The following is a 26,492-nucleotide window of genomic DNA, read 5'->3' on the forward strand; positions in this document are numbered from 1 at the left end:
GGCACCGGAGCACGGCGGGAGGGGGGCCCTCTCTGATCTCGCGGTGAATCTGCTGCAGAGGCCACTTTTATCTGGAAGAAAATTGCCGGCTCTTGAAGAGGATTATGGTTATGGTACCTAGCTGCTACTATAACAACAGTATTCCTCTTCAAAGGCAGGACGTTCAGGAACGTCCTACAGGAAGGAAGTGGTTAAAATACCAAAGTGGTGAATGACGTACAGCGTATGGAGCAGCTTACTTCTGACCTGTGAGATAAATCTCAGGGACACACGGCTAGATGGCTCTACTAGGAACATTTTTGGTGGTCGGATGAATACCTGCAATACTGAGTAGCTCTCTTCCCTGTATCAGGAGACACCCTTGTCGCCGCCCCCGCATTAGGCCCCTTTCACACCAGAGGACCAATCAGGTCCACCTGTCAGTTTTTCAGGCAAACCTGATTGGACCCACCAGTCTCTTCTATGGAGTGGCAGGTGTCAGACATATGTCCATTGACACAGACCGACATCCGATCCGGATGGCTAAAAACAGACAGATAGGGATCCATTCCCCTTCAGTCTGGTGGACCGGATGGCAGTCGGGTGTAAACGGACAGGTGTTTCGTTTACATCCGGCCACCCATAGAGGAGAGCAGGCTATATCTGTGTCCACTCTGCATAAGTAGAGTGAACACGAACCAGCAGACAGATTCCCCACTTATCAGGCAGACTACAAAAGGAGCTCGCCGTGTGTGTGAAAGGGGCCTTAAAAGTTTTTTTTTTTTATTTCCTAATCTCTGGAATTTTCCATATTTTCTTCCCTTGCCTTTACTCCTCTTCCCTCCTTCCACCTACGCCTATTAAATTACAAACATTTGTTGAGCACCGGACTCCTCCACATGACTGGGGAAATACCCCTTCTAGGGGAGATAAACATTGACAATTCATGCCCTTCATACCATATTGTATCACATGCCGATTTATGCTAATTTGCTTGATTTTGACTATATATATATCATTGCAGCTTGTCAATATGTCATATCCTGATGTAAATCCTATATATGAATTTTTTTTAAATACTGAAAGAAGGGACAATTAAATGTGGAATCCCATTGCAGCTTTTTATGTGCTGCAGCTACAGTATGATGCAATTTAGCTGCATTTTTTATTCTTTTTACAAGGGATCCCGTTTATCCCTGCTGGAAAACACACCAATGCAGGACAAAACTACAAAGATATAAAATCACTTTTTCTGTAAAATAGTAAGGCCTCATGCACGCTGGACGTTATAATAGTGTTATAAAAACGCCAGTAGCTTTGCAGTGAGTTTTTCAATGTTTTTGCAATAGCGTTAAAAAACAAACAAAAAACAAAACAAAACAAAAAAACTGTATGGATCAAAAACTTAAAAAAATGCTGGTGAGCCAAGTTTTTGAGCGTTTATCTGCGTTTTTAATGTTCAAGTGTTTTTACAGCTGAAAACTCCTCTCAGAACCCAGTAGTTTGGGTTTTTTTTACAGCCAAAAAACTCCCCAGTCGAAAACTGCTAACAGCAGCCTATGGGGGTTATTTACTAAAGGAAAATCCACTTTGCACTGCAAGTGCACTTGGAAGTAAGGTCGCTGTAGATCCAAGGGGGACATGCAGGGAAAATAAAAAACAGCATTTTAGCTTGCACATAATTGGATGATAAAATCAGCAGAGCTTCCACTCATTTCAGAACTACCCCTTAGATTTAGAGCGACTGCACTTCCAAATGCACTTGCCGTGCAAACTGGATTGACCTTTCGTAAATAACCCCCTAAGTGTGCACGGACATATAGGATAACATGAGGGGGAGTTTAATGACTGTAGAAAAAAAAAATGTCTGAAGCCAAAAACAGCAGCTGTAAAAACGTCCAGTGTGCATGAGGCCTTACAGTTTAGCTGTTTCCATGAAATGTGACTTTAAGAGAAGTCAGAGTTGCCTCTCAAAATGCTTCTCCCACTTCATGTCAAGTATCTGCGGTTGAAAACGTATAGCTGCGTATATCTGACAATGTTCTCTCGTTTGAAGCAATACTGCAAGCCACATCAGTGATTGGAGTGAATCAATATTTAGACTCTTCCACCTTTCAAAGTATAACAGTTGACTGTTTGTAATGGTGTAACATTGAAGCGTTAATGAACATTTGCTTGGGAAAATGAAACACTTGTATTTCATGATGGTTTAATTTAAAATCCAAGTTTAATAAAGTCTTTGTGATGCAAATATCTCATTTCCTTTCCTGCGAGCCTGAGCATGTCCTTAAATGAATATAACTAGCCAACAAAGCCCTGTACTTTTCACATGGAATACAATACACGGCACTAACAATTAGCTGTCTTCTGATTAGACAGGTATAATTGTCTGCAATGAAGCTATCCAGCCGGCTCAATTCCTGTCTGTGAAGAGTGTTACCTGTAGTGGCCTTTCCAGGAACTCTACAGAAAGCAATATAAACACAATATACCTTTTATACTGGCGCAATAAACCACTGATTCAAAATAATAGAGGGATAAAAAATTGAACACACATTAGAGTCTATTAACTCAATAGTCCATAGTACATCCGTGGATGTGGAAGAAAAGAATTGCACCTATGGATATGTGTCTAAGCTGGGTAAGGTCGGCGGCAGCTGTCCTCCGAGTATAACCATCTCTGTGTAAGACAAGAAGGGAGAAGAAAAGGGGGGAGAAGCGCCACCTAAATGCAGAGATTAAAATTGCTTTATTAGCTGCAAAGGTACGCAACACTTACAAGCAGGGCTGATGCAAGGAATTTTGACACCCTGGGCGAAACCTCATTTTGCCGCACCCCCTTGGCCCCCACCCCTGACTCCACCCCCTTTGTCCTGCTCATGTATACCCCACCCTTTTAATTAAATGCCCATCAAATGCAACCTCGCCAGCGCCCAACAATGCAGCCTAGTGCCCATCAATAAATGTTTGCTTGTTTCCATTCATTCGGGAATCCGGACACAGACACAGTCCTCTGCCGCAACTGTGCCTCTGACACTATGTGTGAACGGAGTGGCGGCTGCCTGCTGATGCTGAGACTTAGTTGCTTGTTGTAGAGAGAAGAGTGTAGGAACACCAGTGGCCGGGCGCCCCTAGGCAGCAGAGTGCCCTAGGCGGCTGCCTAGTTTACCTAGTGGTAGTGCTGGCCCTGCTTACAAGATTGAAAATGATACAGGCTCATAAGGTCCAAGGGTGAAGGAGATGTTAGGTCCTTTAGCGTCCCTAAATGTTCCCAGTCATTTTCCAGGCTGTGTAGATGGGTGGACCAATACAAACACCAACGTGATAACAAAAAACTTGCCACCGCGCTCATCTACAGTTGTCTATCTCACTTTATTCACTAAGCTCTGTGGCAATTTCCCTTACAAAGTCAGCAGCCTATTTGCCTTTTGAAAATAAAAACCACTGACTCATCCCGGCATGCAGCAACAACTCCTGGTCTGCATATATAGCTGGGCCAGTAATTTAGACAATACTAAAGCCATTGGATAAAGGTATATATATCAAGCAACTAGCACATTCAGAAGGAGAGTTCGGTAATTGCAGAGTTGTGTTTTTCTCAGCACAAGTCACTTTAACAGGTAATGAGTAGATACTGAATCCCAAAATGACCATGTCTGACCACTCCATTGGGGAACTACTGCTAGAATAGGTTAGAGAACAGCATTTGACTGATTCTGACAGCATCTGTGCCCCACTACCAATCTCCTCCTCTCCTCTCTTTATTCACACTGAGCTATTAAAGTATGTAGTCCCACCATTTCATATGATATGTGCCTGCTGTACCATATACTTGTATGAGAAAGTACCCTGTTCTATTTGTATTGCTTCCTTCATGTAAAATACCTGGTGTTCCTGCCAGTCCCTCTGCTTTCCTATCAAAAACTGACCACGCCAAGCATGAGAGCACACTGTGGTCAGTTCTTTAGCTGTACAGGGAACACCCCCCCCCTCCCCACACAGCCTTTTACTGGGAAGCTCTCTGTTTCTCCTCTCCCAGCCCTCTTATGCAGCTGAGAACAGAGGGGATGTGATCACTTATTTTTTTTTTTATGTCTTTCTTTTCCATTTTAAACTGAATGGGTTGTTTTACAAGGTGAGGGATTACAAGCACTTTAACCACTTGGGCAAATTGCCATCATTGTACCTCATTACTTTGATGCTAAATACAGTTGCTATGGCAGCAGATAGCTGCCATAACCCTGGTATTTTCAACAATGGCAACAAGCTGGCTTTCAGATAAGTGGCCTCCACGGCGATTCGCAGTGAGATCACTTTTATCAGGTACTTAAAATAAATATCAATATTGCATTGGTGAAATTAGCATACAACCATATGGGGAAGAACCCAGGTGGTGTCTCCTACCACACGCTGCTGTACTGATGTCATTAATGGTCATCGTTTGGCCCAACGGTGACACGTTTCATAAGACATCTGAGGGTGTTACCCTCAGATGACGATGATGAAATGCGTCAGTATTGGGCCAAACAACGACCATTTGTGACGTCAGCACGCCAATCGAGGATACCGTTACGGCTATCACCAGAGAGGTGAGAAGCGTGTGGTAGGAGACACCGCCTGGGTTCTTTTCCATATGGATGTATGTTGATTTCACCAATAAAATAAATATCAATATCGCATCAACATCTTAAGTAAGTGCAAGTCCTAAAAGGAGGGATGTTTTGGAATTCAATACAAATTTTATAAATGGAATTACGCTATGGAGTTCTCTTTTTTCACTTTGGAATGCGCTCATTGGCGTGTGATCCATCCTCCCGCCTGCAATAAGTTTTGAAGTGAAATCCATTCAGAGAGGTTATCAAAGATTGGTGTTGATGCTTATTTTCCAGCGCTGTCTGGTAAGAGTTTACTTATATGGGGGTCCGTCTAATCCCCTTTTTTCTCACGTGTGGAGGTGTTGGCGACAGCTCATTACTGCAGTGTTTTAATTAAGAACTATTAATTTTCTCACTATATACAATGTGGAATAATCTATATTGGCAATAGATATTGGACATATATATATATATATATATATATATATATATATATATAATGTGCACCTTTTTATGACCGCACACCTGGAATAATTGGACTGTGTTTATGTAGCGCTGCCTTTTTGTTTGTTTTATATATGTACTAGTGACACTTGCAAATTAGCAGGTGTGAGTGGTAGCAGCTTCAGCCTTAATTGGCCACACTCATTTACCCATTGAGGGATTTATATCTGTTTTACTTACTCCCTTAGCGCTTGTTCTGTGCAGATAGGGGTTCGTTTTTTTATTCATTTATATAATTGAGTGTATTTCATTATAAAAAAAAAAAATCATATTCTCCATGTTTTATTAGTTTTAAAAATGTTGCAAGTACAAATGTTGATCTGCCAGAAAACCAAGATGCTTCCAACTTTTTGTTTAAGCTGAAAACACCGGGGGTCGATTTAATAAAGGCAAATAGGCTGTTCACTTTGCAAATTGAATTCACATTCACAAAGCTAAGAATACCCAATCACATACAAGAACATAAAAAAAAAAAAAAAAGTAATATATTTGCTTGTGCGTGATTGGGAGATGGAAGTCAATAGCACTTTAATTTATTCACTTAGCTAAGGGAAAATCCCACTGTAAAGTGAACAGCCTATTTGCCTTTACGAAATCAACCCCATTGCCTTTCCTGCCCCGAGCTCCCAAGCTCCGCCTGAGTTCTAACCAGGTGGATTACAAAAAATAGCCACCTCTATCAGGGCCGGGACAAGGGATGGGCAAGAGGGGGCGGCTTCCCTGGGCGCAATTGTTTATTACATTGATGAGGATGCCTTGGCCCTCCAGTGATGGTGAACCTTGGCACTCCAGATGTTTTGGAACTACGTTTCCCATGATGCTCATGCACCCTGCAGTGTGGTTGAGCGTGATGGGAAATGTAGTTCCAAAACATCTGGGGTGTCAAGGTTCGCCATCACTGCCTAAGGGAAGGGGGGCGCAGTTTGGCATCTTTGTCCTGGGCACTGGATGACCTTGTCCCGGTACTGCTCTCTATCCCCATACACAGCCAGGGGGTGTAGTCCAGCAAGACCTATTAGATTGTAAGCTCTTCTGAGCAGGGCCCTTATTGTATTATAACAGTTTTGTCTCCTTTTTATATTGTAAAGCGCTGCGTAAACTGTTGGCACTATATAAATCCTGTATAATAATAATAATAATAATAAGGCACAGCTCAGGCAGGGCTGATAACACTGCTTGAGTTTTCAATGCAATAAAGGCAGTGATTTCAGCTGATTTTAATATGTTAGGAGATTATTGTATTTTTTTGTACTTGAATTTTGTAAAGAAACGACACACATGTGCATGTATTGCAGAGATGTATGGAGTATTTTTTTTTATTTTGCGCAGACATATATTTTAAGTAGTGGGAGAGAGAAAAGATAAAACAAGCAAAAGAGCAGAAGGTGAAGAGAGTTGAAAGAAGATAAGAAGAAGGAACAGAGAGAATAAAGATGGAGAGAGCAAAGAGATATATGAAGAGATGAGAGATGGGGGAGGGGGATATGTGGACGTTTCATACATAACTGTTTGCTATGCATTAATTGTACTCTGGTATCAGAATACTGAAGGGCAGACTCTGAGGTTGAGATCTTCTCCAGGGAGTTCGGAGATAAGCTCAGAAAAAAAAAATGATACAATGCCATTTTCACTGGGAAGTTTAAGTGTAATTTCTTATCGGTGTCCACATTAGCAGTATATGTAAATGATCGTGTTGTAGCAGTGTAAGCTCCCCCATTGTCACCGCCAGCTCATTATCATTTCAATGCGCTACTGTAGTTAATCATTTTCCCTACAATAGCTTGCCGAATTTGCCAAATGAATATGGGCTGCGATTAAATGTTCAAAGTATCACTTCTATCATTCAGGAAGCCGCACTTTCTAAGAACTGCCCTTTCCTGCCAACAAAAAGGAAGACGAATGAAAGCACTCTGCACTACTCACTCCGTGTCCGTGGCACTTGGATGCACATTCGTGGACACCCAATACGCTGATGTTCTGGCACTGACGGTTTAGGCAGATCTGAGAAAGGGAAAAATAAGTTAGCTGTGACACAAACAAAAATTGGGAACAATACAATGCTGATCATTAGCAACCTGGAAACAGAAACGGATCAGTAATGTGCTCTAGGTGTTTGCACAAACCAAAAGGGAAAAGATTTTTCCCAAGAAAAGTTACATTTAACTGAAGTCTCTTGGGGGCATAAATATGAGGGGTTCCCACCTCCCAACTGACCCCGATTTTGAGGGACTTTGCCTCATTTGGAGCAAAGTCCCTCTGTCCCTCTTTCCCCTTCATTTGTCCCTTATTTTGGTCTGATCCCTATAGTTGTATATATATTGCACTACTTAGCTATCAAAAAAAGTGTTTCCCAGTGCTAAACCTTTCATCCCATATCTAAATTGCTGCATTTGTAAATTCCAAAAGCCAATATAAAAAAATAGTAGTGGTAAAATAAAGCCCTTGTGGATTTAACCAATCTTTTTTTTGTACAGTTCTCCTTTAAGGGGGGCGTGGTGGGGGGTGTCCTATGTCTACATACATTTACAAGCAGGTGTCCCTCATTCCTATTTCAGAAAGTTGGGAGGTATGTATACCCATAGTGAACGACAGCTGGGTCATTTCTGCTTTTATTTAGAGTGGGTCTTCCCTCCCTTTCCCTAAATTTCACATTAATATGCATCCTTTTATTATAACCTCTTGGTGCTGACAACATGCAAATATTGAACCTCTCAGCGGGTGGGCTCGGCACCCAGAGGCCACATTTTTTCATCCAACATTGTAAACAACAGCTGTGCTGAGAGCGCTCCCGGCATAATTACCAGTGGCTAACCAGAAGCTTGAGATCGCTGCTTGCCAATCACGGCGGTCACATGATTATAAACCCCGCCTCCTGGCATCTTAAACCCCTTAAAGGGCTGAGAGGCATTGGGGGCCAAGGGGTTAACTTGGTGAATCTGCCAGTAACATGCTTTCTGCCCTAGAGTGACAATGCTCACTCACTGCACTGTACCTATGGAACCACAGTGTTGTCAGCCTGGGCTGCTTTTCCTGGCTTGGACTACAAATAAAGTCAGCCATAGATGGTGAAATTTTCTTTCCTGCAACCACAGTCAGTGTTAATGGGGGAAATCCCTCCCGTGGAGCTATTGTGCTCTCCTGGCAGGGGGAGTTGTCCCAGCCAGGAGAACACACACCGATTATTGCTAGCAGCTAAAACCATTGACGATGATTATATGAAAAACCCAACAGGCTGGTTGTACCAAAGTTGATCAATGATTAAATCAGCCTGCCCATACATGGTTCGGATCTTAGCCAGTGCCTGCTGAACCGGCAGAGATTCAAACTGCCTATGGCCAGCTTTAGTCCTCCTTTCCTCATTACGTAATTGGGGGGAGAAGCGGGCAAATAGTTTAGACAGTTGGGAAGACTGATAGCCTTTAAATTGCAAACAATGTTAAGTTCATCATTTTTTTTTTCCTAAATTCCAGCTCTCCTATTGCACCAATATAGTATTCATGTACTTTTTTTTGCAAAAATATCAAAGCTTTCCATAAAATCTACAGACACGTACCTTACTGTCCTCCATCCATGATTCAAAACGTATCTATTGCTTCTGTCTTACATCCTCACAGACTATAGGTCATGACACAGGAAGGAGTTGACCAGCTGACCTCATTAGCACACACCCTGCATCATCCACCCTCCCATTGCTAGCTGCATGTTTTTTTTAACTGAAATGCAATCAATCAGTGATCACCCTTCTCACTAACATAATCAGCGTGCATAGTGTATGGCCACCTATATACAAGTACATAGGAGGGAGTGGACAGAAACACTCAGCTGTCAAGCCCCATTTACAACTCTGCATAGCGGGAACTCGCATTCCTACATGAGGTTTTATTTATTTTTTTTATAGAGGGGGGAGGTGTTTTGGAGCATTTTCACTCATCACACACAGGGCAGCCCATCCACCTAAATGGGCCGCCCTACACACAGCAATCGGCCAAAAGAAGCTTCAGAACTTTCTATAGACCTACACAGCCCGACTCGGGGTCCAGCAGCTTGCCACGGGAGCACTTGAAAAGTAGGAGGTGAGAGCACCAGTAGGGGACACCAGAAGAGGAGGTTTAGGGCCACTGTGCAAAAAAGGACTGCACAGAGCAAGTATAACATTTTTATTTTAAGGAAAAAAAATGAACCTGTACAACCGCTTTAAGCACACAGAATTGTAGTAATTCATCCAGAAACGCAAACACATGTTTTCCCTGCAAATGAGACATCAATAAATCTAAACAGGGTAGTAGATTTCTCTGGCTTTTAGTCAGGTACTATATTTGTTCTCTTAACAAACATCAACAGATGTCAATATTAATTATTTATTGGATGATCAAGCAAGCAAGCAAGAAAGAGGGATGTTGAGTCAGCTGAATTATGAAAATATTTAGGAAAGGACATTGTACAACTGTTTCCAGAGGCAATTTAGCTTGTATATGAAAGCTACGGAATAATAAAGTGGATTACTGCTGTGATTACAGAGATGTGCCCAAAATAACCACTACAGCTATTGTATGTAACGATACACAAGTATGGAAGTCAATGTTCATTACAAGATTCTGTATGGGAAAGTCTCTAAAGCCCCATACACACTATCAGATTTTCTGCTGATTTTTTCCTTCAGATTTACCAAAACCATGTAGTGCAAGGGGCCTGTCTGATTACATACACATTGAAGCTGCTAAGGTTTGACCTCATATTATATGGTTTTGGTAAATCTGAAGGAAAAACTCAGCAGAAAATCTGATAGTGTGTATGGGAGTTTAGGAGTTAGTGTTTTGAGCTAAACCTGGGAGGCTCCCGATGCAAAGCTCTCCTACTCTGAAATCACTGAATAAATATGAAGATCAATTCACAAAGGGTTAAGGGGTCTTAAAACTGTATTTGCTGCTTCGGAGTTTGGAAAAGTGCAGTAAACATGGGAAACATAATCCAAAGGCCTCTTCTATCCCCCTTTATGCTTCTCTTTCCTGACTTGGGCACTTGGTCAATAAAATATGCAATGCTTTTTTTCAGTGCTAGTGGACACAAAGATGGAGATTTACTAAAACGGGAGAGTGCAAAATCTGGTGCAGCTGTGCATGGTAGCCAATCAGCTTCTAACGTCAGCTTGTTCGATTAAGCTTTTACAAAAAAAAAAAACGGAAGCTGATTGGTTTCTATGCAGAGCTGCACCAGATTTTACACTCTCCAGTTTTAGTAAATCAACCCCAAAGACTTGCATCGAAAGAGCTACATCTAAACTAGTTATGAATCACGGCATCCGCTGGCATGTGGGCACCCAGGATCAGGTGGAGGTGGGAATTATAATGTTACTGGGTAATTATTATTATTATTCAGGATTTATATAGCGCCAACTGTTTGCGCAGTGCTTTACAATATGAGGGCAGACAGTACACTTACAATACAAATCAATACAGGAGGGACTAGAGGGCCCTGCTCGTTAGATGACCCCCTTCCAAAGTGAGATCCACCCAAGTGCTAGCTGAAGGTTCTTTCTGGTATGGTCAACAATTACAGCAATTAACAAACATGAATAGCATGTGTAGTGATGATTGTTAATTGCTGTGTTTTATGCCTGGATCTCCTCTCTGTTCTAATAAAAATGTATTTGGTGCTTGTAGCTGAGAGTCTGCTTCTGTCTAGATAGCAGAACAATCTTGTGCATGTAATACAATTTATAGTTATGTCTTTATATGACGTTTCCTTTCATAAATACATGACATTTTAAAAAGCGAAATGTCTGGAGTGCTGCCTGTTATTTATTTTGTGCATCATTCCAAGATTTTTCTTGCGGAAACCCAATTCATGGTCCTAGCAGCCACACTTCTGTAATAACACTTTATGTTCCGGATGTTCTGATTTGGGTATGCATTCTTTTATTTGTTTGCTTCAATTAGGTAGCACAATATCCTCATTAAGGACACACGTGAAATTCAATGGGTGGGAGGGGATAGTTTCCTAGCCTAGTGTCCATTTCTCCTGTAGGTAGTGATATAACCCTAGGGTGCTTAATCATCATCAAGTTGTGTCACTCAACAGATGATCGAGAAACAAACAAGGCTGGGGAAGTTCCTGATTAAAAGTGATCTTACCACCCTAGGATCACAAAGAAGCCACGTAACCACCATTCTGCTTTTTCTGGCCACGTCATCCAAACATTGAACCTTTTAAAGAATATGTTAACCCCACATTTCATATTGCCTGCTGTACCATGTGCTTGTATGAGAAAGCATACGGTTCTCTTTGTATTGCTTCATTTGTGAGAAATCCCTGGTGTTCCTTAGGGTTGCCACCTCATCCCTTCTTCAAAAGGACTGAAGCTACTAGTGCCACACGGACCAGTGCACACATATTCAGGGCTCTGTATATATATATATATATATATATATATATATATATATATATATATATATATATATGCAGTGGGTGTGTGGGACAGTTTATCTATAAAGTTAAGCCATTGCATGTTGATTTGAATAAAGTGTTTAAAGTTGGGCCTGTGGTGTCAGGGGACAGAAGAAAGAGGCCTGACATAAAGAGGGTCATTCTTCTGCTCTTCTCCTGCCTGGAGGAGTAAAGGTAACCAATCCGATATGAAGTGTTATATTGTGATTTATTTGCCATTTAAGTGTGTCTCTGCTCTTGGGGTTATTCTTAGGGTATGGAATCCCCTGAAAGCAGCCTGAATATAGGATTGCGCTATATTGCTCTTAATCTCAGTTATTGCTCTCCAGTTGATTACTTGAATATATGTATGTATGTATATATATATATATATATATATATATATATATATATATATCTCAATCAAATACACACACATTGTTACTGTCTGTTACTTTTCCACAGAAATACTACAGAAAAAAAACAATTTCTGTGTTTTATCATAACGTGTGCATTCCTCATTGGTCATTGCTCTTACACTATTGACAGGTGTGCCAAGAGGGGCAGAGGCTGTTATTGGGGTTGAGAGGCAGAGTACGCAACAAAAAACATACTTAAGCGGCTCCTGCGGGAGTATGGCTACACTTAGAAAAAGGGTATTATTGGTTTTGTTTATATGTATACACAAATGTTTTGCCTTTCATTTCTATTTTAAAATGAATGGGTTGTTTTACAAGGTGAGGGTGTACATACATTTTAAGGCTGGATTCACACCTATGCATTTTTAGTGCTTTTTGCATTTTGCAGATTTGCACAACAGAACGTGTTCCATATAGGAAACCATGTTAGATGGACTGTAGTGCAAATCTGCAATAAGCACAAAAAATGCATAAGTGTGAATCCAACCTAAAAGAGAAGTATGAGATTTGTTTCTTATGTCATTTTTAATTATATGGATGCTGCATCGGTCCCCTGTCAGCTCTAACACTGAGAACCGAGTGATCAAACACTGCCAAATCGATTGGTTCTCACAGCTCCGTGAGAAGAGAACTGGTGGTGTCAGTACTTGGCTCCCTGCTCCCCCCTCCCAGAGGCTGAGCCAAGTGCCAGCGTGCCAGCCCAGGTATGTGGGCAGGTCCCGACCATATGGTCACGATCTTTCCTAAGTGTCTCTGTGACTTTAGCCAACAGTGGGCTTCAGCCCACTGTCTGCGGAAAGCGGGTCACGGGAGTGCAGAAGGAACCCCACTCCTATGATCCACAGGAGACGTACAGCCAAAGGAGCTTTGTACTTCTCCTTTACGTAATACTCCCTAAGTAATGATCTTTTTTTATTTTTTATTCCTGTGCCACTCTAACAATATGAAAGAAATGTTTTTCATAAACATAAAATGTAAATTTACATTAACAGCTAGGTGAACCGATGTTCGTTTTTAAGCGTAGTCGGATTAATCTTTGATAGCCAACACAAACATACACTTGAAGAACAAAATAATGAAGTCTTTTGAAGTGAGCAATTAAAAGATGCCTTTGCATGGAGTCTTTATACTCTATTTGGGTAAAGAGTGTAAGCCTGCTGTATTTAAATGGCCTTAAAATCAAACATGGTTTCTTCCACTGCTAGGAAGATCAGTCAGTGATTCTAATGAAAATTAGACCGAGAGGCATTATTAGGGGGAGGTCACATGATGGTGGGTCACTCAAGATTAATCAAAGGACTCCAAGGTACGCCTCGTTGGGGCCATTAAATCTAGGACAATTAGAGATAGAAAAGAAAGGATTACCGTATATACTCGAGTATAAGCCGAGATTTTCAGCCTCTTTTTTGAGGCTGAAAGTGCCCCCCTCGGCTTATACTCGAGTCATCGCTGTCTGCCCGCTCGATCAGCGTGTCGAGCAGACAGACAGCGGCCATTCTGATTCAAAAGCCGCGCCTCCGGCTCCGCCTTCGCCTGTGATAGGCGGAACACTGAATTTCCCAGCAGCCTGTGTTCCGCCTATCACGGGCATCCGCTCATCCTCGTACTACGGACGAGGATGATACGACGTCCGTGATAGGCGGAACACAGGCTGCTGGGAAATTCAGTGTTCCGCCTATCACAGGCGAAGGAGGAGGCGCGGCTTTTGAATTTTACAATGGCCGCCGACGAAGAGGGCACGGGACGGAGGCAAGGCAACGCACGGCACGGGACAGGACGGGACGGGACGGGACGGGACGAAGGCACGACACGGGACGGAGGCTCGGGACAAAGGCTCGGGACAAAGGTAGGCTGGACACACACACACACACACACACACACACACACACACGGATGGAGACACACACACACGGATGGATGGATGGATGGAGACACACACACACACACAGGGATGGATGGATGGATGGATGGAGACACACACACACAGGGATGGATGGATGGATGGATGGAGACGCACACACACAGGGATGGATGGATGGATGGATGGAGACACACACACACAGGGATGGATGGATGGATGGACACACACACACACAGGGATGGATGGACGGACACACAGGGATGGACGGACACACAGGGATGGACGGACACACAGGGATGGACGGACACACACACAGGGATGGACAGGCATGTCTCACCCTCGGCTTATACACGAGTCAATAAGTTTGCCAGTTTTTTTGGGGGTAAATTGGGGGCCTCGGCTTATATTCGGGTCGGCCTATACTCGAGTATATACGGTATGTCATTTTAAAATAAGAAAGGATGCTGACCTATACAATTGGAAACATACATACAAGTCAAAGTATTATGTTAGATCTTCATAACAAAGAGCAGAGGAGGCGGCGGGACCATAAACGGCAGTCGTATTAATTAGCAGTAGATAAGCAGGAATGGGTGAGCAGAAATTTCTCATTACAGTAGAAAATCTCGAGTGATAAGATGAAACAAAGTTGTATCGCTACAAAGCTGACAGACGCTTTCTTCCATGTATATTTCAGTTTTTTCTTTTATACTAGAATATTTAGTCAAGCCAAACACACCAAATTTGCAAAGATCTTTAAAAATAAATTACCTCTGTACTTGAAAATAAGTGCTGCATTACCTTACATACAGTGCCTTGCAAAAGTATTCACCCCCCTTGGCTTTTTACCTATTTTGTTATATTACAGCCTTTAGTTCAAATGTTTTTTTTATCTGTATTATACGTGATGGATTAGAATAGTCTAAGTTGGTGAAGTAAAGTTAGAAAAATATATACATAAAAGTATTTTTCAGAAATAAAAAAACTGATATTGGCATGTGCGTATGTATTCACCCCCCTTTATATGAAGTCCATAAAAAGCTCTGGTGTAACCAATTACCTTCAGAAGTCACATAATTAGTGAAATGATGTCCACCTGTGTGCAATCTAAGTGTCACATGATCCATCATTACATATACACATACCTTTTTAAAAGGCCCCAGAGGCTGCAACACCTAAGCAAGAGGCACCACTAACCAAACACTGCAATGAAGACCAAGGAACTCTCCAAACAAGTAAGGGACAATGTTGTTGAGAAGTACAAGTCAAGGTTAGGTTATAAAAAAAATATCCAAATCTTTGATGATCGCTAGGAGCACCATCTATCATAACCAAATGGAAAGAACATGGCACAACAGCAAACCTGCCAAGAGACGGCCGCACACCAAAACTCAGGGACCGGGCAAGGAGGGCATTAATCAGAGAGGCAGCACGGAGACCTAAGACCCTGGAGGAGCTGCAGAGTTCCACAGCAGAGACTGGAGTATCTGTACATAGGACGACAATAAGCCGTACGCTCAAGAGAGTCTGGCTTTATGGCAGAGTGGCCAGAAGAAAGTCATTATTTTCAGCAAAAAACAAAATGGCACATTTTGAGTTTGCAAAAAGGCATGAGGGAGACTCCTAAAATGTATAGAGGAAGGTGCTCTGGTCTGATGAGACTAAAATGTAACTTTTTGGCCATCAAAGAAAACGCTATGTCTGGCGCAAACCCAACATATCACATCACCCAAAGATCACCATCCCCACAGTGGAACATGGTGGTAGCATCATGCTGTGGGGATGTTTTTCAGCAGTCTGGACTGGGAAACTGGTCAGAGTTGAGGGAAAGATGGATGGTGCTAAATACAGGGATATTCTTGAGCAAAACCTGTACTGCTCTGTGTGTGATTTGAGGCTAGGACGGAAGTTCACCTTCCAGCAGGACAATGACCCCAAACACACTGCTAAAGCAACACTTGAGTGGTTTAAGGGGAAACATGTAAATGTGTTGGAATGGCCTAGTCAAAGCCCAGACCTCAATCCAATAGAAAATCGGTGATCAAACTTAACCAGTTGCCGACCGCCGCACGCTGATGTACGTCGGTACAATGGCACGGGCAGGCATAAGGACATACATGTACGTCCCTTGCCTCCCGCGGGTCGGGGGCCCGATCGGGCCCCCGCCCGGTGCCTGCGGCGGTCGGTATTCGTTCGGGAGCGATCCCGGACGAGGGGACGGCCATTCATTCATGGCCACCCCCTCGCGATCGCTCCCGACGAATAGAAATCCCCGGTGACATCACTTCCTCTCCTGTAATGTAAACACAGGAGAGGAAGTGATGTATTCTCTCCTCCGTGTCGGTATTTTTCGTTCCGACACGGAGGAGAGCGGATCAGTAAGTTGCACCAACACTCTACACACACAGTAGAACATGCCAGGCACACTCACACCCCCAATTACCCCTGCCCCCCAGTCACAGTGACACCAATGTCATTTTTTTTTTTTTTTTTTTTTTTGCATTGGTGTCATTTGTGACTGTAATAACTGTTAGGGCAGTTAGAGTTAGCCCCCTTTAGTTCTAATGTACCCCCCTAACCCCCCCAATAAAGGTTTAACCCCGTGATCACCCCCCGTCGCCAGTGTCACTAAGGCTGGGTTCACATTGCAGCGGTTTATGAGAACGAATGTGATTCGCACCGCACTGCAGTGCAAATCACATCCGATCTCTGTGCGATTCGAGTTCAGCCATTCGCCGCACCCGCCGCACCCGCCACACCCGCCGCACCCGCCGCAAATTCGCACGGGACCCTTTTTTTGGCCCGCAGCAGAATCGGATCGCATGGGTGTTCACACCATGCGATCCGAGTTTGCAGATCGCACTGCGATATGCGAACTGATCTGGGGGTGTCAGTAACATTTCACTGACACTCCCAGCAGTTCGCATAGGGCAGTGTGAACTGCCGCCGGGAGGCATGCAATGCGGGAACCCGCCGCGGATTCGCGGCGTTTCCGCATCGCTCCAGTGTGAACCCAGCCTAATAAGCGATAGTTTTTCTGATCGCCGTATTAGTGTCACAGGTGACGCTAGTTAGGCAGGTAGGTATTTAGGTTCGCCGCAGCTTTTTATAGCGCCAGGGACCCCCATATACTACCGCATAAAGCCCCCTGATTGCCCCCTAGTTAACCCTTTCACCAGTGATCACCATATAACTGTTACAGGTGACGCTGGTTGGTTAGTTATTTTTTTATAGTTTCAGGGCACCCGCCATTTATTACCTAATAAAGGTTTAACCCCCTGATCACCCGGCGGGTGTCATTTGTGACTAATAACTGTTAGGGCAGTTAGGGTTAGCCCCCTTTAGTTCTAAGGTACCCCCCTAACCCCCCCAATAAAGGTTTAACCCCGTGATCACCCCCCGTCGCCAGTGTCACTAAGGCTGGGTTCACATTGCAGCGGTTTATGAGAACGGATGTGATTCGCACCGCACTGCAGTGCAAATCACATCCGATCTCTGTGCGATTCGAGTTCAGCCATTCGCCGCACCCGCCGCAAATTCGCACGGGACCCTTTTTTTGGCCCGCAGCAGAATCGGATCGCATGGGTGTTCACACCATGCGATCCGAGTTTGCAGATCGCACTGCGATATGCGAACTGATCTGGGGGTGTCAGTAACATTTCACTGACACTCCCAGCAGTTCGCATAGGGCAGTGTGAACTGCCGCCGGGAGGCATGCGATGCGGGAACCCGCCGCGCATTCGTGGCGTTCCCGCATCGCTCCAGTGTGAACCCAGCCTAATAAGCGATCGTTTTTCTGATCGCTGTATTAGTGTCACAGGTGACGCTAGTTAGGCAGGTAGGTATTTAGGTTCGCTGCAGCTTTTTATAGCGCCAGGGACCCCCATATACTACCGCATAAAGCCCCCTAATTGCCCCCTAGTTAACCCTTTCACCAGTGATCACCATATAACTGTTACAGGTGACGCTGGTTGGTTAGTTATTTTTTTATAGTTTCAGGGCACCCGCCATTTATTACCTAGTCTCACTAGTGTACCCCTAAATTTAGGGGTGTCTACTTTCCAAAATGGGGTCATTTGGGGGGGGTTTGTGCCATCTTGGCATTTTATGGCCTTCAAAACTGTAACGCCCTTAGAAAGCCTGAAGGCGGTGCTTGGTTTTCGGGGCCCCGTACGCGGCTAGGCTCCCAAAAAGTCCCACATATGTGGTATCCCCATACTCAGGAGAAGCAGCAGAATTTATTTTGGGGTGTCATTTCACATATGCCCATGGCATGCGTGAGCAATATATCATTTAGTGACAACTTTGTGAAAAAAAAAAAAGTTTGTAATTTTCCCGCAACTTGTGGCAAAATATAAAATATTCCATGGACTCAACATGCCTCTCAGCAAATAGCTTGGGGTGTCTACTTTCTAAAATGGGGTCATTTGTGGGGGTTTTGTGCCATCTTGGCATTTTATGGCCTTCAAAACTGTAATAGGTAGTGAGAAGTGAACTCAAAAATTTACGCCCTTAGAAAGCCTGAAGGCGGTGCTTGGTTTTCGGGGCCCCGTACGCGGCTAGGCTCCCAAAAAGTCCCACATATGTGGTATCCCCGTACTCAGGAGAAGCAGCAGAATTTATTTTGGGGTGTCATTTCACATATGCCCATGGCATGCATGAGCAATATATCATTTAGTGACAACTTTGTTAAAAAAAAAAAAAAAAAAAAAAAGTTTGTAATTTTCCCGCAACTTGTGGCAAAATATAAAATATTCCATGAACTCAACATGCCTCTCAGCAAATAGCTTGGGGTGTCTACTTTCTAAAATGGGGTCATTTGTGGGGGTTTTGTGCCATCTTGGCATTTTATGGCCTTCAAAACTGTAATAGGTAGTGAGAAGTGAACTCAAAAATTTACGCCCTTAGAAAGCCTGAAGGCGGTGCTTGGTTTTCGGGGCCCCGTACGCGGCTAGGCTCCCAAAAAGTCCCACATATGTGGTATCCCCATACTCAGGAGAAGCAGCAGAATTTATTTTGGGGTGTCATTTCACATACGCCCATAGCATGTGTGAGCAATATATCATTTAGTGACAACTTTGTGTAAAAAAAAAAAAAATTTTTTTTTTTGTCATTATTCAATCGCTTGAGGCAAAAAAATAAAATATTCAATGGGCTCAACATGCCTCTTATCAATTTCCTTAGGGGGTCTACTTTCCAAAATGGGGTCATTTGGGGGGGTTTTGTACTGCCCTGCCATTTTAGCACCTCAAGAAATGAGATAGGCAGTCGTAAACTAAAAGCTGCGTAAATTCCAGAAAACGTACCTTAGTTTGTAGATGTGACAACTTTTGCGCAAACCAATAAATATACAATTATTGACTTTTTTTTTACCAAAGACATGTGGCTGAATACATTTTGGCCTAAATGTATGACTAAAATAGAGTTTATTGGATTTTTCTAATAACAAAAAGTAGAAAATATTTTTTTTCAAAATTTGCGGTCTTTTTACGTTTATATCGCAAAAAATAAAAATCGCAGAGGCAATCAAATACCATCAAAAGAAAGCTCTATTTGTGGGAAGAAAAGGACGCAAATTTTGTTTGGGTACAACATTGCATGACCGCGCAATTACCAGTTAAAGCAGCGCAGTGCCAAAGTGTAAAAAGACCTCTGGTCATTTACCAGCAAAATGGTCCGGTCTGAAAGTGGTTAAAGATTGCTGTTCACAAGTGCAAACCATCCAACTTGAAGGAGCTGGAGCAGTTTTGCAAGGAGGAATGGGCAAAAATCCCAATGGTAAGATGTGGCAAGCTAATAGAGACTTATTTCAAAGTGACTTGGAGCTGTGATAACCAAAAAAGGTGGCCCTAGAAAGTATTGTCTTTAGAGGGGTGAATAGTTATGCACATTGACTTTTTCTGTTATTTTGTCCTATTTGTTGTTTGCTTCACAATAAAAAAAAGAAAACATCTTTAAAGTTGTGGTCATGTTCTGTAAATTAAATCATGCAAATCCTCAAACAATCCATGTTAATTACAGGTTGTGAGGCAACAAACCACGAAAAATGCCAGGGGGGGGGGGGGGCAATACTTTTGCAAGGCATTGTATATTTATTTCCTGAATAATTATGTAACAAGCAGCCTAGTAAGTAACTAAGTAAACCTGTAACTAGAGGAATAAAGAGGTTGCCAATGCTGACCGACTTCAGAAATTGCTAGTTGCAGGACTATCTGAATGACCCTATGGTGTCAAAAGCTTTTCAGGCAATGACTTGGATGGTCAGGAAAGTCAGAAGACCTGATTTACATACTTGTGTCAGGTCGGTGACTCAGAAGATTGAAACCAGAGGCTCAACATTTTTGCGATCCACAAGGAGATATGTTTCTCTCTCAAAGCAAGTGGCTCACCACAGGCTCCACTGGAAAACCACCTGTGCTGGTCTGGCTCATTGCACTCCGGCAAATCAAAAAGAGAAAAAGAATCACTACACACTGGGCTGCTTCAAAATGTCTTTTTAAATAGTAGTGGAAGCTACCTCATGCTGAAGAACATTCGCTCTGTTCAGCACCCCACCTGTCAGAGGCAGTGTTAATTTCATTGACAAAAATAAAGTCAACTAAAACAATTCAGATGACTGAAACACGACTAAAAAAACGTTAATGGCATTTTAGTCAAAAGACTGACTAAAACTAAATCGAAATTTGACATCAAAATGAACACTGTACTACCACATAAGAATAAATAGGGGGCTGCTAAAAGAAAAAAGAAAAAAAAAAAAGAAAAGGGCTTTTCTTATTTTTCTTTCTTAACATTTAATGTTGGTAATATATTCAAGCAGCACCTTGAAAAATATTCATACCTCTTGACATTTTCCACATTTTGTCATGTTACAACCAAAAACGTAACTGTATGCTATTGGGATTTTATGTGTTAGACCAACACAAAGTGGCACATAATTGTGAAGTGGAAGGAAAATGACAAATGGTTTTCAATTTTTTTTTTTACAAATAAATATGTAAAAAGTGTGGGGTACATTTGTATTCAGCCCCCCTGAGTCAATACTTTGTAGAACCCCCTTTCCCTACAATTACAGCTGTAAGTCTTTTTGGGGATGTCTCTACCAGTTTTGTGCATCTAGAGAGTGACATTTTTGCCCATTCTTTCCTGCAAAATAGCTCAAACTCTGTCAGATTGGATAGAGAGCGTCTGTAAACAGACATTTTCATGTCTTGCCACAGATTCTCATTCAGATTTCAGGCTGGACATTGACTGGGCCATTCTAACACATGAATATGCTTTGATCTAAACCAGATATGGCGAAACTTGGCATCCCAGATGTTTTGGAACTACGTTCCCCATGATGCTCAACCACACTGCAGAGTGCATGAGCATCATGGAAAATGTAGTTTCAAAACATCTGGGGTGCCAAGGTTCGACATCACTGATCTAAACCATGGAAAACCATGACATTGTAGCTCTGGCTGTTTGTTTTGGGTTGTTGTCCTGCTGGAAAGTGAATCTCCACTCCATCCTCAAGTGTTTTGCAGACTCTAATGGGGTTTATTCTATGATTTGGCTCTATCCATCTTCCCATCAACTCTGACCACCTTCCCTGTCCCTGCTGAAGAAAAGCCTCCCCACAACATGATGCTACCACAACCATGTTTCATGGTGGGGATGGTGTGTTCAGGGTGATGTGCAATGTTAGTTTTCTGCCACACATAGCATTTTGCTTTTAGGCGAAAAAGTTCAGTTTTGGTCTCATCTGACCAGAGCACCTTCTTCCACATGTTTGCTGTGTCCCCCACGTGGCTTCTCACAAACTGCAAATGGGACTTCTTATGGCTTTCTTTCAACAATGGCTTTCTTCTTGCCACTCTTCCATAAAGGCCAGATTTGTGGAGTGCATGACTGATGCCGCATACACACAATCGGAATTTGTCAGAAAAAGCTCTGATGGTTTTCCCAATAGAATGGGATTTCGCTCAAGTTGTCTTGCATACACAGGGTCACACAAAAGTTCTCGGTGACATACAACACTATGACGAGTCAAGAAAATGAATTTCCGAGCATGCATAGGAATATTGCACGTCGGAATTTGTACAGATGATCTGAATTTCTGATCGGAATTTTTTCCAACCGAAAAATTGAGAACATGCTCTCAATCTTTTGCTGCCCGAAATTTGGCCAGCAAAAGTCAGATGGAGCATACACACGATCGCATTTTCTGACGAAAAGCTCTCATCCGTCTTTTGCTGCCCGAATTTGGGCAGATTCTCCCTCCTGAGCTGTGGATCTCTGCAGCTCCTCCAGAGTTACCATGGGCCTCTTGGCTGCTTCTCTGATTAATGCTCTCCTTGCCCAGCCTATGAGTTTAGGTGGACACCATGTCTTGGTAGGTTTGCAGTTGTGCCATACTCTTTCCATTTTCGGATGATGGATTGAACTGCGCTCTGTGAGATGTTCAAAGCTTGAGATATTTATGTATAACCTAACCCTGCTTTAAACTTCTCCATAACTTTATCCCTGACCTGTCTGGTGTGTTCCTTGGCCTTTATTCACTAAGGTTCTCTAACAAATCTCTGAGGTCTTCACAGAACAGCTGTATTTATAGTGACTATTTACTAATTTGGTAACTTCTGAAGGCAATTGGTTCCACTACATTATAGTTAGGGGTATTTGTAAAAAATGTTGAAAACCATTTATCATTTTCCTTCTACTTCACAATTACGTGTCACCTTGTATAGGTCTAACACAGTGGTCTCTTCGCTTGCTTTTATCCTTTGGATGCTATTTTATTCACTGACACCAATGAACGGCACATTTTTTCCCGACAGCAACGATGGGGCACATTTCCTACCAATGACATGAGTGATGGGGCACAGTTCCTCCCAATGACACCAACAATGGGACCCAATGAAACCAATGACAGGTACAATTCCTACCAATGATGGGGCACATTTCCTACCAATGATGCCTACAATGGGGCCTCGTGAAACCAATGATGGGGCACAGTTCCTACCAATGACACTAATGATGGGGGATTGTATACTCCCAATGGCAATGGGAAATTTTGTACCCCCAATGGCCACAGTCTGGCCCTTCTAAAGTCTGAAGGGCAGTAAATCGGCCCTTTGTTTAGAAAGTTTGGAGACCCCTGATAAAATCCCAATAAAGTACATTTATGCTTTTGGTTGTAACATAACAAAATGTGGAAAATTTCAAGGTGTGTGAATACTTTTTCAAGGCACTGTATGTGCAATGGCATTTTAGCCAATAGGTTTACAGTAGTTGCACTTCTGTTTGTGAAAAAGCAATATATTTGTTTATGAAACTTGGTTTAATTCATAAAGAGGTTATACACTATATTACCAAAAGTATTGAGCTGCCTGCCTTTACATGAACATGAACTTTAATGGCATCCATAGGGTTCAATATTGAGTTGACCCACCCTTTGCAGCTATAACAGCTTCAGCTCTTCTGGGAAGGCTGTCCACAAGGTTTAGGAGTGTGTCTATGGGAATCTTTGACCATTCTTCCAGCCAGTCAAGTTCCTCAAGGTCCATTCATAGAGCACTGTTCATTGTGGGAAACAATATTACAGATTTTTATGAATGGAACAGAGTGGGCTTAGTCTGCACTTTTGACAAGGGCCTGTGACAGGGCTAACTGCTAATTTTAACCCCTGCAGCACTGGAAGATCACACCGCGGGGTAGAGGATTGAAGATTTCTAAGAACTTAGAAGCCACCAGCACAATGGCCATTTTTTAATCAATGTACATTATATGTATATTAACAAAAATATTGGGACGCCTGCCTTTACACGCACATTAAGTTTAATGGCATCCCAGTCTTAGTATGTAGGGTTCAATAATGAGTTGGCCCACCCTTTGCAGCTATAGCAGCTTCAACTCTTCTGGGAAGGCTGTCCACAAGGTTTAGTTGTGTGTCTATGGGAACGCCTGACCATTCTTCTAGAAGCGTATTTGTGAGGTCAGGCACTGATGTGAACTAGAAGGCCTGGCTTGCAGTCTCTGCTCTAATTCATCCCAAAGGTGTTCTATTGGGTTGAGGTCAGGACTCGCTCATCCATGTCTTTATGGACCTTGCTTTGTGCACTGGTCCAAATTATTTGGTGGAGGGGGGATTATGGTGTGGGGTTGTCTTTAAGGGGTTGGGCTTGGCCCCTTAGTTCTAGTGAAGGGAACTATTAAAGCGTCAGCATACCGAGACATTTTGGACAATTTCATGCTCCCAACTTTGTGGGAAGACGGCCCCTACCTTTTCAAAAATGACTGCGCACCAGTGTACAAAGCAAGATCCATAAAGACATGGATGAGAAAGTTTGGGGTGGAGGAACTTGACTGGCCTACACAGAGTCCTGACCTCAACCCGATAGAACACCTTTGGGAAGAATTAGAGCAGAGACTGCGAGCCAAGCCTGACCTCACAAATGCGCTTCTGGAAGAATGTTCAAACATTCCCATAGACACACTCCTAAACCTTGTGGACGGCCTTCCTAGAAGAGTTAAAACTGTTATAGCTGCAAAGGGTGGGCCAACTCAATATTGAACCCTACGAACTAAGACTGGGATGCCATTAAAGTTCATTTATGTGTAAAGGCAGGCGTCCCAATACGTTTGGTAATATAGTGTATATCACAACAGCTAAATCTGTGTCTGTAGTGCATGTTCAAACCTTAATAGCAAAAATAATAACATATTGTTAGATTTTTACTCAAGGAGTATACAATGAGTTTGGCAATTCTAGACACATGCTTAAATAACGCATTACAATTTAACTAAAAACATTTGGTTTTAGTTGACTAGAATACGACTAAAACTAAAAAACTCAGATGACTAAAATATGACTAAAACTAAAATGGCATTTTAGTCAAAACGCTATGACTAAAACTAAATCAAATTTTGCCATCAAAATGAACACTGGTCAGAGGTGAACCCTACTATTTTTTTTTTAAAGAGGAACTGAAGTCTGCTCACATAATTTGTAATAAAAACATCTTTGCCATTCTGAAGCTTCCCTCCAACCAACTTTGCATATTATTTTATATATACTGTGATTCGGTACTTGCCAATTATCATGCAGAAATCTCCCTCCACTCTCCCTCGAGTCTGGATGCAGCCATTTTAACTGTGGACAGCTGAAGCTGCAGCCTGTTCACTTCCTGAATTTTCACAGACACACAGAGGCACACCTCCAGTGCTGCAGCTCTCATTGGCCCTCTTATGGCTCACCTCTTATGGCAAAATCTCAGGAGAGTGAGAAAGAGAGCTGTGCATGATGTCATAAGCCTAGGCTAATGACCAGACAAGAAACAAGAAGTGGGCTGTATAAGGTATTTACTGACAGAAAACAAATGTTTTACTATCTAAGGTTAAAACAACAAGGGCAGAAGATTTAACAGATGGAAAGATGAAAGAAATGACTGAAAGCAGGGTTCCACCCTAAAGTGGAACTTCCGCTCATCTGAACCCTCCACCCCCCCTCCGGTGTCACAGTTGGCACCTTTCAGGGGGGAGGGGGGTGCAGATACCTGTCTAAGACAGGTAGTTTCACCCACTTCCGGGCATAGACTCCCACGGGAGTCTATGCTGTTTCCTGTCCTGCCGTGCTGTCTGCTGGGACACACACGGGTCCCAGAGACAGCGCGGACCATTCCAATTGCAATGCGCGACTCGCGCGTGCGCAGTAGGGAACCGAGAAGTGAAGCCCCAACACTTCACTTCCTGATTCCCTCACCGAGAATGGCGGCGTCAGCAGCCGAGAGCCGAGCGATCGATCGGTCTTGGCTGCCGACATCGCTGGACCCTGGGACAAGTGAGTGTCCAATTATTAAAAGTCAGCAGCTGTGGTATTTATAGCTGCTGGCAGTTAATAATTTTTTTTCCAGTGGAATCCCTCTTGAAGGTCCACTTTAAATAAAGAAATGTTGCTGTAGACCGGAGTGTAGGGATTCCTTTTCTCTTCTGAAGCATTTGTAAGAGGAGTGGCAGACTCCGTGTCTCCCTCAGGACGGGTTTCCTTCAAGGCCAACCCTTTTCTTTTGCGAATACACAGTGCTAACCAAAGTACCAATAAAAGTCACCAAAGGACAGAAAGGAACTTTGTGTTATGCCGCGTACACACCAGCGGAATGTCCGACAGAAAAAGTCAAACGGGAGCCTTTCATCGTATATATTCCGATCGTGTGTATGCCTCATCGGAATTTTTTTTTTGAAAATTCTGACGGACCTAGAAATAGAACATGTTCTAAATATTTCCGACGGAACCAATTTCTATCGGGAAAACCGCTCGTCTGTACGCTGTTCCTACGGACCAAAAATGACGCATGCTCTGAAGCAAGTACGAGACGGAAGCTATTGGCTACTGGCTATTGAACTTCCTTTTTCTAGTCCTGTCGTAGGTGTTGTACATCACCACGTTCTTGACGATCGGATTTGGAGTGATCGTGTGTAGGCAAGGCAGTTTCAATGGAATTCCATCGGAACTCTGTCGGAAAAACCTTCAGAGTTTATTTCGACGAGAAAACCGGCCGTGTGGTTTGAGTCTTCACAGCATAAAGAAAAATTCTTTGTAATATATTGTTGGTGGTAAATGAGGACACCGGAGACAGTTTTCAAATGAATAAAAAATGTTTACCAAAGTTTACATTTTTAGACAAAGTAAAAGAGGAATGTTACAGTAAAGCAATTTCTAGAACAGCTGAA

General features: G+C 42.8%; 1 protein-coding gene across 1 annotated transcript in view; it reads right to left on the reverse strand.

Annotated features, from left to right (window-relative positions):
• The window catches only part of ADAM12 (ADAM metallopeptidase domain 12), a 1,000,652-nt gene that overhangs the window by 86,561 nt on the left and 887,599 nt on the right, over positions 1–26,492 (reverse strand). Inside the window, 1 exon segment of the mRNA XM_077455498.1 lies at positions 7,002–7,079. Within this exon segment, the coding sequence (XP_077311624.1) occupies positions 7,002–7,079 (78 nt within the window).

Source organism: Lithobates pipiens, unplaced genomic scaffold (assembly GCF_037356315.1).
Source record: "Lithobates pipiens isolate NorthernLeopardFrog02 unplaced genomic scaffold, aLitPip1_a1.2 Scaffold_25, whole genome shotgun sequence".
NCBI lineage: Eukaryota > Metazoa > Chordata > Amphibia > Anura > Ranidae > Lithobates > Lithobates pipiens.